This window comes from Peromyscus maniculatus, chromosome 5 (assembly GCF_049852395.1).
Source record: "Peromyscus maniculatus bairdii isolate BWxNUB_F1_BW_parent chromosome 5, HU_Pman_BW_mat_3.1, whole genome shotgun sequence".
In the NCBI taxonomy this organism is placed as follows: Eukaryota; Metazoa; Chordata; class Mammalia; order Rodentia; family Cricetidae; genus Peromyscus; species Peromyscus maniculatus.
The window spans coordinates 109,154,190-109,170,376 of NC_134856.1; the positions used below are offsets into that span (position 1 = coordinate 109,154,190).

Genomic DNA, 16,187 nt, shown 5'->3' on the forward strand with positions numbered 1-16,187 from the left:
CATTCGGTATTGGATAACTACTTGGTGTGCACTTTCCTGGAGAAGATTATTTCTCCCACTCTCAGCAGTCCTTAGTTGCCTGTAATTCTTTGTGTAGCATTGAGGCTCATGGTCTTTCATGTCATTCATTTGTTATTAGTCTTATGTGGAGTAATATCATAAAAGGTATACATTGTAGAAATGTAATAATCAGACATAGCCTATAGTTTTTCCAAGTAAAACTAAATATGCATTATTTAACTAGCTACTTCACCCAATGTTAAATCAAGTTTATAATATTTTGTTATTATATACTTGTCCTCCTAGTAAGATCTGTGTTCTTTAATTTCTCACATTGTGTTCACTACTAAGATCATATATGAAACCCATCTCTGATGAAAATGCTGCTGTAAGGAAAGAGAAAGATTTGAAAGTATTCTACTGACCCACTGGGTTCCAACAATTTGGCCCCGAGACATGGCATCCAGGACAAATGTGTGAGCTATTCATACATTCATAGTTATTCCAGCATACATGCAGCCTGTGGGCCTCAGTTTGAAAATGACTGTCAGATACTTAGTAGTTATTGAAGTTTGAGTCGATGATGGCAAAATAATTAGCCAGGAGCGGTATGGCATATGAGTAAGAATGAGGGTTTGAATTGGATACAGCCCACACTACCATACATGTGGATTAGAATTTTATATAATCTCTGAGCTTTCATTTTCTTACCTCACTCAGTCACTGCAAAAATTGAAATTTTCATTGTAATTTAGATGGATTAAATGCACTAATGTCAATAGGCTTCCCTGTAAAGTTTCTAAAAATGAAGTATCTGTCTGTATATGATATCTTCATCTTCTTTCACCCTTCCTTATATTATCATATATATTATTAGTGAGAGTAGCACATGCAAAATCAGTGGTACACTAATAAAATCTTGGTGTGAGAACAATTGTGTGTGTGTGTGTGTGTGTGTGTGTGTGTGTGTGTGTGTGTGTGTGTATCTGAAATTCAGTTAAGGTCATGTTAATGTTGATTAAAGCATGTAGAGATGGCATAATGTGCAGACCTTTTTATCACAACTGAGGACATGATTCTATCCTGATAACTGCAGAATTTTCCAAGCACTTTTTGCTTAGTTGACTCTTAGTTACTGCATAGGAAAAGGCAGAGAATTCACTGAGGAATGGACATGCAGGTTGGAAAACACAGGATGACCTAGAGGACTCTGAAAGTCAAGATGAGATGTTGTGGGAATTATTAATATTCAAAGCTGCAAACCCGGGAAGCTTTTGTAATTTTTAATGAATAAAATTGTTTTTGCATGTTCTATGCACATATGAATAAAGTTAACAATATGTGTGTAATTCAGTTCAAAGTGTCCTGGGCAACAGTGAGTACATCCACAGGTGTAGACATCAGTAAAACAGATTCTCTTCATAGAAAATTCATGGATCTGCTATAATATTACTTAGCCTTTAAATTTCATTATAATTAATCTACTATATAATGGGATTTTTTTAATTGTTGCCTTTTCTCCCCTCTCTCTTTCCCAACTTTTCTTTTCATATAACTCACCACTCAAATTTGTGCTAACATAGTTTTGGTATCATCCACTGGAGTATTGACCAACTACAAGTGGCCCTATACTCTCACCTTTCTGAAGGCATTAACTATCAGTATCTCCTAAATTATGGGGTGGGGCCAATGTCACTTCCCCACTCCATGTTTGACTGCTTACTGTCTTGCAGTAAGCAGTTCTTATACAAGAAAGCACAGCTTGGGTCTGATCATGTCGGAGAGACGGGGAGACACTGCCTTACTCTGGTACTCCCCAGCCTTTGCCTTTTTTTTTTTTTTTTGCCATCGTCTTCCAAAGTCGTCTTTGAAACTTGGGCTTTTCATAATACAGATATTACACTAGTGGCTAAACAACTCTCTAATACTTCTTCTCTGGACTTCTATTATTTAAGAATTTCTTTGTTAATTGCTATGCACTTAACTCTCTAATAAGGCCTGAGAGCTTCAGCTGGTCTATGAATACAGAGATCAAAATTTAGAAGGAAATTTGAGATTGAACAGTTTCTTCGACAAGGGGTAGGAGCTGTACTTACCTGTGACTGTATGGATAAGTTTTAGAACATAGTTAGGAATTATTCTGGTCTATTAAATTGTTGGGTTTAGGTGAGTGCAGGAAGCATGGAGACAAGCATAGGCATTCACCAGGCTAGGCCAGATAAAAGGGTGTACCAGCCTGGCTGGACCTAGAGAAAAGATAATGGTACAGGATGACAGAAGAAGGTCTGGTGTGCCAAAAGGACTACTATTGAACACAGGATGTGAATCCTAGCCCAAACCTGGAGCGTGGGAAGGCATGGGCATGGCTCCTAAGACGAGACTGGACCCTGGGGTGTAGTACTATTTGGTCCTCTTTGAGGACTCTGGTGAGTGCAGTTGACTTAGGGATAAGAGAGAAAACATAACAAAGCTGAACCAGAGTGCAGGGGGTCCTGGCCTTGAAGAACCTGTTGGGTAGCTATGATATGGGGCAACAGGATGGGTTCTGGCAAACTGAATGACTTTCTTGAGGTATTTCCACCTTTATTATTATTATTTAATAATGTGGAAATACTTATAATTGTGACTTTATTATTTGATTCTAATAAATATATCAATATTAATATTAATTTACTGTGATTCTAAAGTAAATTGTGAATTATTCCAATTTCCAATTAAACCTCTTAAAGCATTTAATATACTTAGTACTAAATGAATAAAAGATACCAACAAATTTTCTATTTAAACTTTGATGTATATCCACTTTATTTTTCTTTTAAAAAGCACACATTACACTCAAGTATACCTTCAAAGTGTATAAAATTAAGACTATTTAAAAGGATACAGCATCATGAATAATCTCCAATTCTTGGGGATGAGCAGATGTCACTATCAACAAGCACCACACACCCCAAGAGCATGAGAGAAAGGTCAACTGTATTCATATCAACATGCAAGCAGTAGGATGATTTACATAGAGCAAAAAAGCGGAAGTCTTCATCAGATGACTGAAAGTCTTCAAGACCAGACCAGAAGGTATAATCAACATTTTCCGTTGTTCCAAAAACCTGATGACCAAAATGATAACCAGTCAGTTATAATTAACACAGCTTGTGTTTGCTTTTTCTTTCCTTCCTAGATGTTAAATTGCATTTACTGAAATGATAAGAATATTAATCTTCTTGCAGTATGATATCTGTTTTAGGATAGCTGCCTAAAAGATATACTGATGCAAGAATGGTGAAAATGTTATGGGAGTAACCATCCACTCTTTAATTGGATAAGATGAAACCCATACCTGACACTGTTAATGAGGCTTAGAACCTGAGACAAGATAGGTCACAGACCTAGGGTAAAACATATTACTATTATTCTGCTAAATGAACATAGCAATAAAATATTGTGATACCCATAGATGAGGATTGCTCAAGCTTCGTCAGAGAAATTTCTTCTTACAGTATATAGTTATTAAAAAGAGGTACATAACTATTCAGTGCACAGAGATTAGAAGACTCTGAACCACTCTGCCTTAAGTAGGATGTCTTTATCAAACCCCTTCCCTCAAGGATCCAATACACATGGAAGAGGATGGAGAAAATTGTAAGAGGCTGAACTTGTAGGTGACTGCAAGGAAACAGCGTTTTCCAGACACAACACCACGGCTGATATACACATAAACTCATACAGTCTTTGATAGTATGCACAAGACCTGTACAGGTTCAAATCAGACAAAATCCCAAAACTGAGAAGGGGAAGCAGACACAAAATCCTTTCCCTAAGCAAAAAGTTATTTGCAATTGATAACTGACACATAAGGGAAATAATCAGTTTTGTCCAATGGAATAAAGGCAAGTTGCATGCACACATTTTCTTACATTTAATTGACTTCAGATGAAATTTGTGTTTTTATGACTCTGAAGAAGAAGGAACAGGATTTGATACTTGAGCATAGACTTGGACTTGTGTTTAGTAATTAATGCTCGTTAGCAAGGTATAATCATGATAGGAGAGTCTAATGAAGTAGTCAGGAATATTTCACTCTGTCCAGACCTACAGGTACTATTCATGCTACTGTGAAAAAGTCATACTTTAATGTTTATCCATTAGTTCTGAGAATGTCTACAAAACTGGGTGTCAAATTTTGTTCTTTCAAAGTGAGGTTTTCAAAATTTAATATCCATTGTAGAAGTCATATCATTCATGGATGCAGGAAGTAAAAGTAAGAACACTACTCACCTTGCTGAGTATACTCTTGGTGTGCTCAAAAAGCTCTGCATTTTTTGTCCTAATGTCTTTGGCTATTGAAAGGATGTCATCATGCATTCCTGGCATACTTCCAAGTATGGTCAGGAGGTTGTCAAGAGTGTCGTTCCAAGCCCGAACTCTACTGAGTATCAGTTTCGGAAAGTCTTCAAGCTAAGCAGCATGTTTCAGCAATTATATTAATAAGTGAAATAAAGAAGGATTAATTAGTTTTGGTTTTCTATAAGATATCCATTTTTTTAATTTTTTATATTTTATTTTACAATACCATTCAGTTCTACATAACAGCCACAGATTCCCTTGTTCTCCCCCTTCCTGTCTCCCTCCCCTTCCACGCAGCACACCCTCCATTCCCACCTCCTCCAGGGCAAAGCTTCCCCCAAGGACTGAGATCGACCTGGTAGACTCAGTCTAGGCAGGTCCAGTCCCCTACTCCCAGATTGAGCTAAGTGTCCCTGCATAAGTCCCAGGTTTCAAACAGCTAACTCATGCAATGAGCCCAGGACCTGGTACCACTGCCTAGATGCCTCCCAAACAGATCAAGCCAATCAACTGTCTCACCTATTCAGAGGGCCTGATCCAGTTGGGGGCCCCTCAGTCTTTGGTTCATAGTTCATGTGTTTCCATTCGTTTGGCTATTTGTCCCTGTGCTTTATCCAACAATTGGTTGGATAATTGGTTTCAACAATTCTCACTCATATAAACCCTCCTCTTTCTCGCTAATTAGACTTCCGGTGCTCCACCCGGGGACTAGCCGTGGATCTCTGCATCCAGATTCCTCAGTCCTTGGATGGGGTTTCTGGCACAACTATTAGAGTGTTTGGCCATCCCATCACCAGAGTAGGTCAGTCCCAGCTGTCTCTCGACCATTGCCAGCAAATTAAATATCCATTTGTTACTTTTATAGGAAGGTAGAATGGTTTGGGGTAATAAAAATAATAAAGATTAATAAAGTAAAAAAATGATTAACCTGTAATTTGTCATCATAAAATAATTATGTATGTATATTCATATATATTATTTTCAATTACACATTTTATTGATCATGTTTTCTATATAAGATTTTGCCCTCTGATCCCCCTGTAAACTCTTTCATACTTCATTATTTTGCTTGTCCAGGGGAACCCAGGGATTTTTCTGGGGCTTAGTAGGTGTTCTGATTCAGGAAAAACAGATTCTCCCAGTATAAAAAATGCTAGACATTTAACATAGATTCTTCACACAAATAAACCAGATTGGTCAAAATCATACTTATTTTTAGGTTATTTTAAGATATTTATAAAAATATTCCATGAAGCCAACCTGGCATTAATAGGTGTGGTTTCTTCAATCTAGACCAAACCCTCTCCTTGCCTCTAGCAGAGTGGCACATTTTTGGAACATAAGTAAAGAACAACAGGATGTCATTGTTCTTAATAACAGCATGAATAGAAATAACAATAGGATTTTGACTTTCCAGTGTGTTCCAGGATCTTACATGAAAATCATTCCTGGTTTAAAGTGCTTCATGTGTTAATATCTTTAGATGTTAAAGAGATAATAAAAAGAGTAGAGAGAAATCCAGTCGAAAGAGGAAAAAGACATGAAGGAAAGGCCCAGGTCCAAAGGTCCTGGCAAGGCATTCTCCTAGGACCATTGCTGCATATGAATAAGAGTGAGGACTTGCGTTGGATGGAACCGGACACTCATTCTGACAGAGAAGGTTGATGGTCCAAGTTCCAGAAATTTTCCAAGCCTTGGTCTACTTACACTATCCAGCTTTTGTGAATGTTAATTGCGGCACTGTCAATAACGCACTTTGTGAAATTCCTGGTCTTAGAGTACACACCTAGATACACTTTTCTTCCTTCACTTTGCCTCATTATTTTCACATGATGCCTAAATCAGTTCATTTGAGGATAAGTTATGGGAAAGAATCATAAGGAAAGATCCTAACAGTTTTAAATTAGAGCTGCAGTGATATGTAGACCTTCTCATTACAACTGAAAGCATGGCTCATTCTCAGTTGCATCAGATCATGTTTATAACACTCCCTTGTTCACATGCTTACAGCTAAGACAAAGAAGAAATCATAGGAGCTGGAGGAATTAGTAGGAAAATAAGAAGCAGAAGTAGAATCAAACAAGTCTTGAAAATCAAGGAGACTGAGCATGGTGGTCAGTAATGTGAGATTTGCTATGGGGAGCCATACACTGGTAACAGACAAGCAACGTTGCTGTTACTGTAGTTACTGAGTAAAGACTAGAAGTGAGATATCATTAAACTAAAACCCTCTAATGGACCATGCATGGACCTGCTGTAATATCACTTAACATTTGCTTATTTATTATGAGGTATCTAGCATGACTTTCCTTTGTTCATTCTCACTCTATTTCCTGCAGACGCGGTTACCACATCTATTACAATATTTGCAGCATGACAAAGCAAAGTTAGCCTACTTCTCCATTTTCATGTAGGGATGGTTTCCACATCTCTTTTAGTATTTACAAAAACCTGCAGCATGACAAAGTAAAGCCAGCTCTTTTAGCTATTTAACTGAAAAACCAAACTATAGACTTACAGAGATCTTTTGGGCTTCGTCCACGTTTTCTGGAGTTTTGATGGAATAATTGTGGCAGCGGGTGAGAGTCTTAACCAGTAACTCCTTACCTCCAAGAAACTCAAACATCTGTATGTATCAAAATTAAAATTCAATTAATTGGTGTCTGAAAAATTAGACAATGATTCCACAATAAACATATTAATGCACTCAATAGATTATGCTTTTTTAAAAAATAAATCTGTATAAAATCTAAGATTAAAAACTTAACAAAGTGAATATTTTGATCTCTTCCTTCTTAATTGGGTCTGTAATCTCATTTTGCTTTACATCTGAATGTCAAACCTCTCAACCCTTTCCTCTATTTATTCTTCTCTTATTTTTTTATTTTCCCTGAATCTTTCTTTATCAAAGGGAAGCCTTATAAAATAACAGAACTGGTAAATATAAAATGTCTTAAATATCATCTTTCTCTAGAATCTAGGCCCAGTGTCATGGTGTATTGTATCTAAATTTATTAATTTCTTGCTTCCTGCATGTCCAAATTGATGTGTGTCTTTTAACTGGGCCTTTTAAAATCGTATGTTTTCTTTCTATTACAAGTGAGTATATACACCAGTACAGTTCAATATTAATCATAAATCCTAATTGGAACTGTGTCATTTGACAAAAGTAGATATAAAAACACTGATCATTTTTAGGAAATAGTAAACAATGAAATAAAAAATATTTACATATTGATCAATGTATAATCTTAAATATTATATTTTAAATTTATTATTATTAACTTGTTATTTAAATCTGATCATCAGCTACTGTGCAAAAGTTTAATGGATTGCCAAGAATGTTAAAAATTTGAAAGAGGGTCAGTAAAGAATGAAGAATGAGAAACTTATGAGTAAGAACACAATAATAACACATCTCTTGCAAATGCAGAGACATATTCTCTTGATGCCTATTGCTCTACTGAAGTCTTATAATTTTTTCTCCTTAATGTTTACAGACCTTGAATAGATAATATATAGTGATCTGGAGGAGAGAGCCTATGTTTCCTGTCAACCAGCCCCCTCTAGCACTGGAGATCTCTAACAGGATTCCTAACACTGGGAGTTCCTGAAAAATCAATTAGTGTTTTTCCTCCCTCTTGACATGGTTTCCATTTGGATTGGTTCTGTTTCCTACACCCAACTGACTAAAATGCAGTTCAACCTTCTTAGGTATCTGCAGTGAACTAAGTGAAAATATTTCTTGTTCCTTAAAAGCTAAATCTGGATATCAGAGTTCTTTTCTATCCACAATGATTACATTTCTACTTTACAATAATATTGTTTTAATTAAAAAGTAAAATAAAGTATAAATCACACAAATAATTTTTTTCTATTTCCTTTTCTGTTTTTCTTTTTTCTTTCAAATCAGGTTCCCTGCAGCTTTCCCAGTCTCATTGTGCTGTTTATTGCCAGAGGCTTTCTTGTATAATAGTACAAGAACGTAATATTACAATATCCCTGTGGAGGTGTTACTTGATACTTGGTCTTTAACACTTTCTCTTGTAACTCCAGGTAATGTCATTAGCATGAAGGAAAAGGTGGAAATAAGTGAGGCACTTACGAATTTGTCAGATGACTCTGATGACGAACTTAGCTGAGTCCAAATAAGGGGAGTGGCAAAAAAAAAATAGTGAGTAAAGAGATGACATGATTGCATATTTATTAGAAAAAGCGACATTCTCTGGGTACCCATTTCTGTCCTAAAGCCATCTCTTGTATCCTCCATGACCCTAACTGACCTTGAAAAGCCCTCAGAAAGACAGAGCTGTTTATTTCTAATACAGCCTTCCCAGTGAATAAACTTGTGTTCCAGAAAACTTCAAACCTGATCCTCAGGATTTAGAGTTTATGAGAAGCTAATATCTTGTTGTTATTTGCTTTTTCTCCACTTGAATTACCACAGTTTAGATTCATTCTGTTCCTTCCCTGTACTTCTTCTCTATTAGATGTCTCCAGTGTGCTAAGTAAAGATGGTAACAGAGACTAGCTTTATAGAAGCAAGATCACAGGATCAGAGTTCTCTCTTGGATACAACTATCAAGGTATTGTGTTCCAAGTGTGAGAATATTTTAAAATAAACAACAATTTTTGAAAAAGCAGAAAAACCTTAGAAATCCTTGTAATCTTGCATACCAGAGATTTCCTGGAGCTGTCCCATTTTTATTCTACAATCTATTTCCTAGCATTTTGTTTTACACATGGAGGTATATTACTTGAACTTGGATTTGAAGTTTCCCCATGCTAAATTCAAGCAAAGTCATTAAGACAAAGACTTAGGGGAAAGAAGATAGAAGTAAGTGAAGTACTTACAAATTTGTCAAAAAATTTTGCAGAAGACTCACTGATGGTCTGAGACAGGATGAGAAAAAAAACTAGTAAGTTAAAAGACAACATAAATGCATATTTATTGCAAAAAAACCCCACATTCTTTGGGTACCAATTTCTATACAAAAGCCATGCGTACTGTCTCCTCCTTGATACTGACTGATCAACATAGTTCTTAGGAACAGAAAACCATTCCTTTTCTAAACTTGCATTCTAGTTGAATAAACTCATTCTTTGTACCTCCTTAAGCAAGGACTCCCAGCATTTAAAAGTTTGAGAAGGTAGTGTTTGGTTTGGTTGTTTGTTTTCTTTGTTTGATTGTCTTTTCCTCTTGACACACCATCATAATTTATATTAGTTTGATTCATTCAATGGGACTCACTGTAATGCATTTCTTCTCTATTGGATTCCTGTCATGTGCTAAGCAATGATGCTAACAGATACTGGACTCCAGGAAACAAGGTAAGGAAATTGGAGCTCTTCCCTAGATGTGTCCATTAGATTTTTATGCCACAAATGGAAATTTAAGAAAATTTAAAGATAAGTAGGGGAAATTACAAAGCTCATTGAATTCTTCAAAGATCTTTGAGATTTCAGGAAACTTAACCCATTCTCTTACATTACTTTTCAATAAATGTTTTATTTTATTGTTAGAAAGGTGCATTATTGGTAACACATCTTTATGTAAGCTGTAAAGGAAATTTTGCTCATGTTAATTATCAGTGTGGTACAGGACAATTTTTGACAGGGAGGTTGCTTTATGAAAAAAATAAGTAAAACAGATATAAATGAAGTACTTACAAATATCCTTCGCATTTCAGTGTTGAGCTTACTGATGTCCTGAGACAGTATCAAGGCATGATCAAACAGTTCCTTGAGGTATAGCTGATCATCATCAGTCTCATTACTACTCAAAGGCACAGAGACCACATTCTCCCATAAAAGGAGGTTTGATACCAGCAGCAGCAGAAGGGCCCCTACTAACAGAAACAAGAGCCATTCAGATTCAGTCATCCAAAGTTACCAAAAGAAATTCCATCGTATTTGCCCAGTGCCTTCCCTTGTGTGATCTGATACTGTATAGCAGTGGTAGTGAAGAAGCATCTCTCACTGTGAAAATGTAATTAAATTGTTATATTTGCAGAGGTATATAGTGTCAGAACTTCAGAACTTGATGACTTCCCACAGCCTGGGATTGATATCAGAAATAATTATGAAATTTTCATTATTGGAATTTTACATTAATTGTCTTCTAGTTCTGTGTTGTAAGAATTTTGAAGAATTTATGCTGGTTTTCAATTATCACTTCCTCCAAGATATCACTTTTCCTTTATTTTTTTAGATTAATATAGTTGCATTATTTACCCTTCCCTTTCCTCCTTCCAATCCCCCTATCCTCCTTGCTCTGTTTTAAATTCATTGCCTTTTTTCCTCATTAATTGTTGTTAGGTACATATCGGTAAGTACATTCATACATGCATAGAGATATATGTATGTATATTCTGAAATATATATGGGCAACCTGTATAATGTTACTTGTATGTGAGATTTTCAGGGAGGACCATTTAGTGTTGATAACTGATAGGTGTGCTTTTCCTGGGGCAGATTATTTCTCCTACTGTCATCATGCCTTAGTTGCCTATAGTTCTTTGTGTAGGGTTGAGCCCTCCTGGGCATCACTTAATTCATGTTAGTATGCCTATTGTTTTTGTCATTATTCAACTCATGCTTAGGCAATCATGTTGGTGAGACTTTATGGGTATAGCTTCTGACATTCCTAGGTGATTCAGTCTCAGAGCAAATTCTCTCTTCCTCTGCACAAAATCCACACCTAAGGCTCAGAAGTCATTGCTGAAGATGGGAAGGAGAAATATGAGTTGTTCTAAGTGTGCAATGTATGCTCTTGATAGGCTAGCGTGGTAGCTTCCATTTTATTTTCATGCCTGAAAAGAGTAAACACATGAGTGACTGTCATGTAACACTGAGCATGTTGGGGTTCCTATATGAAAAGGCACCTCCGGACTGGCTTTAGTATCTTATGGTAATTATTCTATGAGTTTGCTATTTTACAACAATCTTCAGAGTGTCTTTTCTATGAAGCTGAACTTTCTGATACCCCTCTGGGTAGACTGATCCTGTGTAATGTCATCAAACGATTTTGTGGAAAGAGAAAGCTGATAGAATTAATTGATTTGTCCCTATGTCTTGTATCAGCTGTTGTATGGAATACTGTCAACACTATGGGCTTTGCTTATGCATCATGATTCAGTACATACCCAGGCTCTCTCAATTTTAACTAGGTTGCAGAGAACACATCCACAGTCTTGAGGCTCAGTGTCAGCAGATGTTACTTGTAGAGATTAAGCTTTACCTTTGAGTGTTTGATCACGGAAGCCCTGGTAATCTTTATTTTATTCATTTGCCTCACTCTATAAAACAACCTCTTTGAAATGAGTTTTCATGGTTATAAAATATGTTAGTGTCATTATCAAATTACATTTTTATAGGTGGAATATAGAACTCTAGAATACCCATAATTAATGCTTTCAAGAGGATGAAGCATCATATAACTATCAAATTGAAGAATTTGTTATTTTTAGTGAACAAATCTGAAAAAGTGCCTCTTGTATAGAACCTTTGACAAATGCAATTTAAAATGTTCAAAATAAAATCAGGGTACTGGTAAGATTTATTAATAGGAAAAAGCACTAGCCAAAAATTCAAAAACAATTAAAACATTAGAAAAGATTATATAGTATACAATGAAATTACCAATTATTTATAAGCAAAATAAAAAAATAATTCAGATAAATACATTTTAAATTATTGTTTTTGTTCTTTAGTGTTATGATAATTACATCATTTCCTTCTTTCCTCTCTTTATCTCAAACCCTCCCACATGGCCTTATCCTCTTTCAAATTCACAATTTTCTTTTCTTTAGTTGTTACATGTATATACATATGTACACATTTATATGCATATATGTATGCCTTACTAAATACATATATACTAGTCACTATAAAAATATTTGTATATGATTTTAGGATTGACCATTTCTTATTGGATAAAAATTAGTGCACTTTTATCTCATGAAGACTATTTCTTGTTGTATAACTAAAATGTCAAAAATCATGATGCTTTCACTAATTTATTTTATTCATGGTAGATATACATGTATACAGTAAGTACATGTAAAGTCCATCCATTTATCAAGTGAAAGATGCCAACAGTTTAACCTGAGCACAAGGAGATAATGATACTGGATTTTTTTATCTCATAAAATCTAGTTCGTGTTTGCTACCAATTCATTTACTTAGAAATTTTATAAAGAAGAAAAGGTAGTATTACCATAATATCCCTTTTGAAATATATTTTGCTTGAATGATAATTTTAAAGTTGTATAGATACTTATCTACTACCCTTGAACACTAAGTCCCCACACTGGAAAATATAATAAAGTTAATTCAAGTCAAGCATCTCCTAGCAGAGATCCAGAAACCAGAACATGGTACATTCTTCCTTCTATAGTTACTACAAATTTAGTATGAAATCTCCTTTTACGTCATCTAGTCAAATGTTTCAATTTCTGCAATTTACTTTTTGATGTTGATCATTTCATACCATGGTCACCTGAGGCTGTATAAGCAAAAGACTTGCTCTTACCACTAGATACTGATAAACTACTTTTTTCTATTTAGCTCAATTAAGAAAATTCAAAATGTCTCTAGACATTTCTCTATGTTTCCTGGAATGAAGACTCCTTTTAACAACCACTGATCCAAGAATGTGCAGTGTATTTGCTTTCTAGAGCAATGACTAGAAAGTATTTTTAAGCTTTATCTGATTTTATTTGTCCTGATTAAGCATGAACAAATAAATGTCTGTTCATTCTATATAGGGTAAAAACGACACCAAAAATGTAAATTCTCCAAAGGACTTGGAAATCAATGGAGTGTCTTATCTTACTTAAAAGAACACAAGGAAAGAGTTACTTACAGGAGCATGGCTGAGAGAAAGCCAGTCGCATCTCTGAGGCGTTCTGGCACAGCTTGGCTGTTTCACTGCAGTCCTGCCTCCAGTAAAGATTCCACCTTTATATATAGGCCAGTGAACCACCCTCAAGGCCACACACTGCTGGGGGGCAAGAAGAAGTAGCATCTGTAATGAAGGTGAGGACCATATGACTTTTCAACTTCAGGAAGTACAAACGTCCTCATGACCATGATGACTCAAGGAGTCAATATGACTCTTTTACTTTATTTTGGGACTATTATTAGGGTCCAAATTAAGTTGCAAATCACTAGAGACTTCTCTTCTCTCTAAAGGCTCTTATGAATTCCATGTGCTACCAAAATATCTATGTCCCAGACTTTGATTTTTTTTTTTTGGATACTTAAGTGTTTCTGTCATTGTATCTTGGTTAGAGTCACATTTATGTCACTGTTTCTGAGCACTGAAACACAAGGCCATAGAAACAGTCCTCATTCAGAACAGTTTACCATTTGTAATTTTTTTTGGTGGGGGGAGTATCCAGGGAATATGGTAAAGTGTTTGTTTCTGCATATTAGCCACAATAGGCTTAGCCTATTAGCCAGTAATGTATGGTGCAAAGGTGCAAATCCAGATGTGTAAACTCTCTCTCTCTCTCTCTCTCTCTCTCTCTCTCTCTCTCTCTCTCTCTCTCTCTCTCTCTCTCTCTCTGTGTGTGTGTGTGTGTGTGTGTCTACAGTGATTGTTGTTCTTTTGGTGGATTTTTTCTCCTTTTTGTAGCCTAAGTACTTTCACTTAACAATGCATAATGTGAGGTCTTCAAGTTGAAGGTTAAAATATTCAAAGTCACAGATTTTCAGCCAGGGTTACCTACATAAATATACGTTCTGTCTATGGAACTGGGCCTAAGTCTAATCAGAATGTAATTGGCTGTACCTATGACAGTTGTATTACAATTGATTGATTATAGACATTAGAATTCGATTGTTAATTACATTTATTTGTTCTAAGCAGGTCCCTTTATGATATTTCACAGCCGTGGTCAGCATGGTGTTATCTAAAAGTAAAGCAAGAGTATGGAATCTTCATTCCAGTCACAGTTAGATATCTCTTTATTGTGCAACAGTATCATGTGTTATACCATTCTCTGGTATGTTAAATTTACTATTGATGCATCCATAACATTGTTAGTGGTCTATATTGCATGGATAAACACTTTTTCAAAAATCATCAGCAGGTCTGAACAGAACCAAAGTTCTTTGAGTAGAGGAGGAGTGATGGTCTTTGGCTGTTATGTAGAAGCTGGTTCTTTGGTGAAGAACAGGTCCATGAAAATCACAGAATTTGTTTAGGGCACTGAGGAAGAGGGGGTAGAAATGAAAATATAGCTACAAGAATGAAAAGTGATTTAGTATATCCTGTTGGAGATATTTGCAAAGTGTTTTGTCCTGATATTATGTAGTACACTTTTCTCTAGAAAAACAAAATGTGCTATGGTCAGACTTTATTCTGAATATCATATTGTGTGCCAGAATTAAAAAAAGAATACCTGAGCATATGAACTGTAAATTAAGCTTACCTTTTAAAGGACAGGAAAGCCTTTGGGGTAGACATTGTTCTTCTATCACTGGACCTTTTCATCATACTGATCTAACCTACAGAGTGGACTTGGCCAAAGGGCAGTCAAAAGATCATGAGAAGCAAGATTACTCTGAGGAATGAGGCTGTAAAGAGCAGACCTTGTCCCCTTTCGTCTATGACTAGGATGATCTGGAGTTCGACCCATATTGCCTATTCCATGGAGCACAGGATGGGCCCCAATATAATGAAGTCAAATACCTCATTGAGAATGAGAGTTGCTTATAGAGAATTAAATTGACTAGTTATTCCCACTCAAGCTGCTCCGCTCATCATTCTAATTCATAGAGAGCAACTGAACAAAGCAAAAGATTTTTTCATTGTTTTAGTAAGAGTATGTTAATATTTTATACATACCTTTAATTACCAAATTCCAATACCAACTAGCTTCTACAATACTAGGTTTCCATATGGACTTTAAAAAAATATTTAGTTTTGCTGGGCGGCAGTGGTGCACACCTTTAATCCTGGCACTTGGGAGGCAAAACCAGGCGGATCTCTGTGAGTTTGAGGCCAACCTGGTCTACAGAGCGAGATCCAGGACAGGCACCAAGATTATACAGAGAAACCCTGTCTTGAAAGCCAAAATTTAAAAAAAAAAAAAAAGGAATTTAGTTTTAGTTAACCTTCCTTTCCCCTGCCCTCATTTCTCCCCACATCTTTTAACATGTCTTCCTCCCATTAATCCTCTTTCCCCTTAACACTTTCCATGTTTTACTATTCCTCCTCTGTCCTGAAATTTTGCCATTCATTTCCAACACCTTTGATTCTTTCATGAATTCTAAAGATACTTCAATTTAAATGCCCATATTTAAAGTTTCAAAGATAGGGAGCTAGAGGGATGACATAGAGGTAAAGAGTATATACTTTTCTTCTGTAGGATCTGGGTCTGATTCTCAGCATCTACTTCTGACAGCTTAAAACTGCCTGTAACTACAGCTCTAGGAGAATCAAACTCTTCGGGCCTCCATAGCCACCTTCTCTTATATGCAGATACCTATACCCCATAACATATATGCACATAACTAAGAAATAATAAATAATAATAATATCTATTTTAAAAATTCAAATCTTGCCGGGTGGTGGTAGCGCACGCCTTTAATCCCAGCACTCGGGAGGCAGAGCCAGGTGGATCTCTGTGAGTTCAAGGCCAGCCTGGGCTACCAAGTGAGTTCCAGGAAAGGCGCAAAGCTACACAGAGAAACCTTGTCTTGAAAAACCAAAAAAAAAAAAAAAAATCAAATCTAGGGTCCATACGTGAAAAAGAACATTTGGCATGTGTCTTGTGGGTTTTGGTTACCTTACTAAGAATGATTATATCCATCTACATCCATTTTCCTTCAAA

General features: G+C 35.9%; 1 protein-coding gene across 4 annotated transcripts; it reads right to left on the minus strand.

Annotated features, from left to right (window-relative positions):
• Positions 1 to 2,773: 2,773 nt before the first annotated feature.
• Positions 2,774 to 13,300, minus strand: LOC102909967 (prolactin-7A1-like). Of its 4 annotated transcripts, none has more exons than XM_006992184.2 (7): positions 13,211 to 13,300; positions 10,015 to 10,193; positions 9,199 to 9,237; positions 8,450 to 8,482; positions 6,863 to 6,970; positions 4,276 to 4,455; positions 2,774 to 3,107 (listed from the first exon to the last, which is right to left on the minus strand). In XM_006992184.2, the coding sequence occupies exons 1-7, from the start codon at positions 13,239 to 13,241 to the stop codon at positions 2,889 to 2,891; spliced, it is 789 nt and encodes a 262-aa protein (XP_006992246.1). In that variant the 5' UTR covers positions 13,242 to 13,300; the 3' UTR covers positions 2,774 to 2,888. The 4 variants fall into 4 exon arrangements, with proteins under 4 accessions (XP_006992246.1, XP_042134689.1, XP_076429214.1 ...); XM_042278755.2 differs by having other exon boundaries at positions 10,015 to 10,190; positions 13,211 to 13,299; XM_076573099.1 differs by lacking the exon at positions 8,450 to 8,482.
• Between the last annotated feature and the right edge of the window lie 2,887 nt (positions 13,301 to 16,187).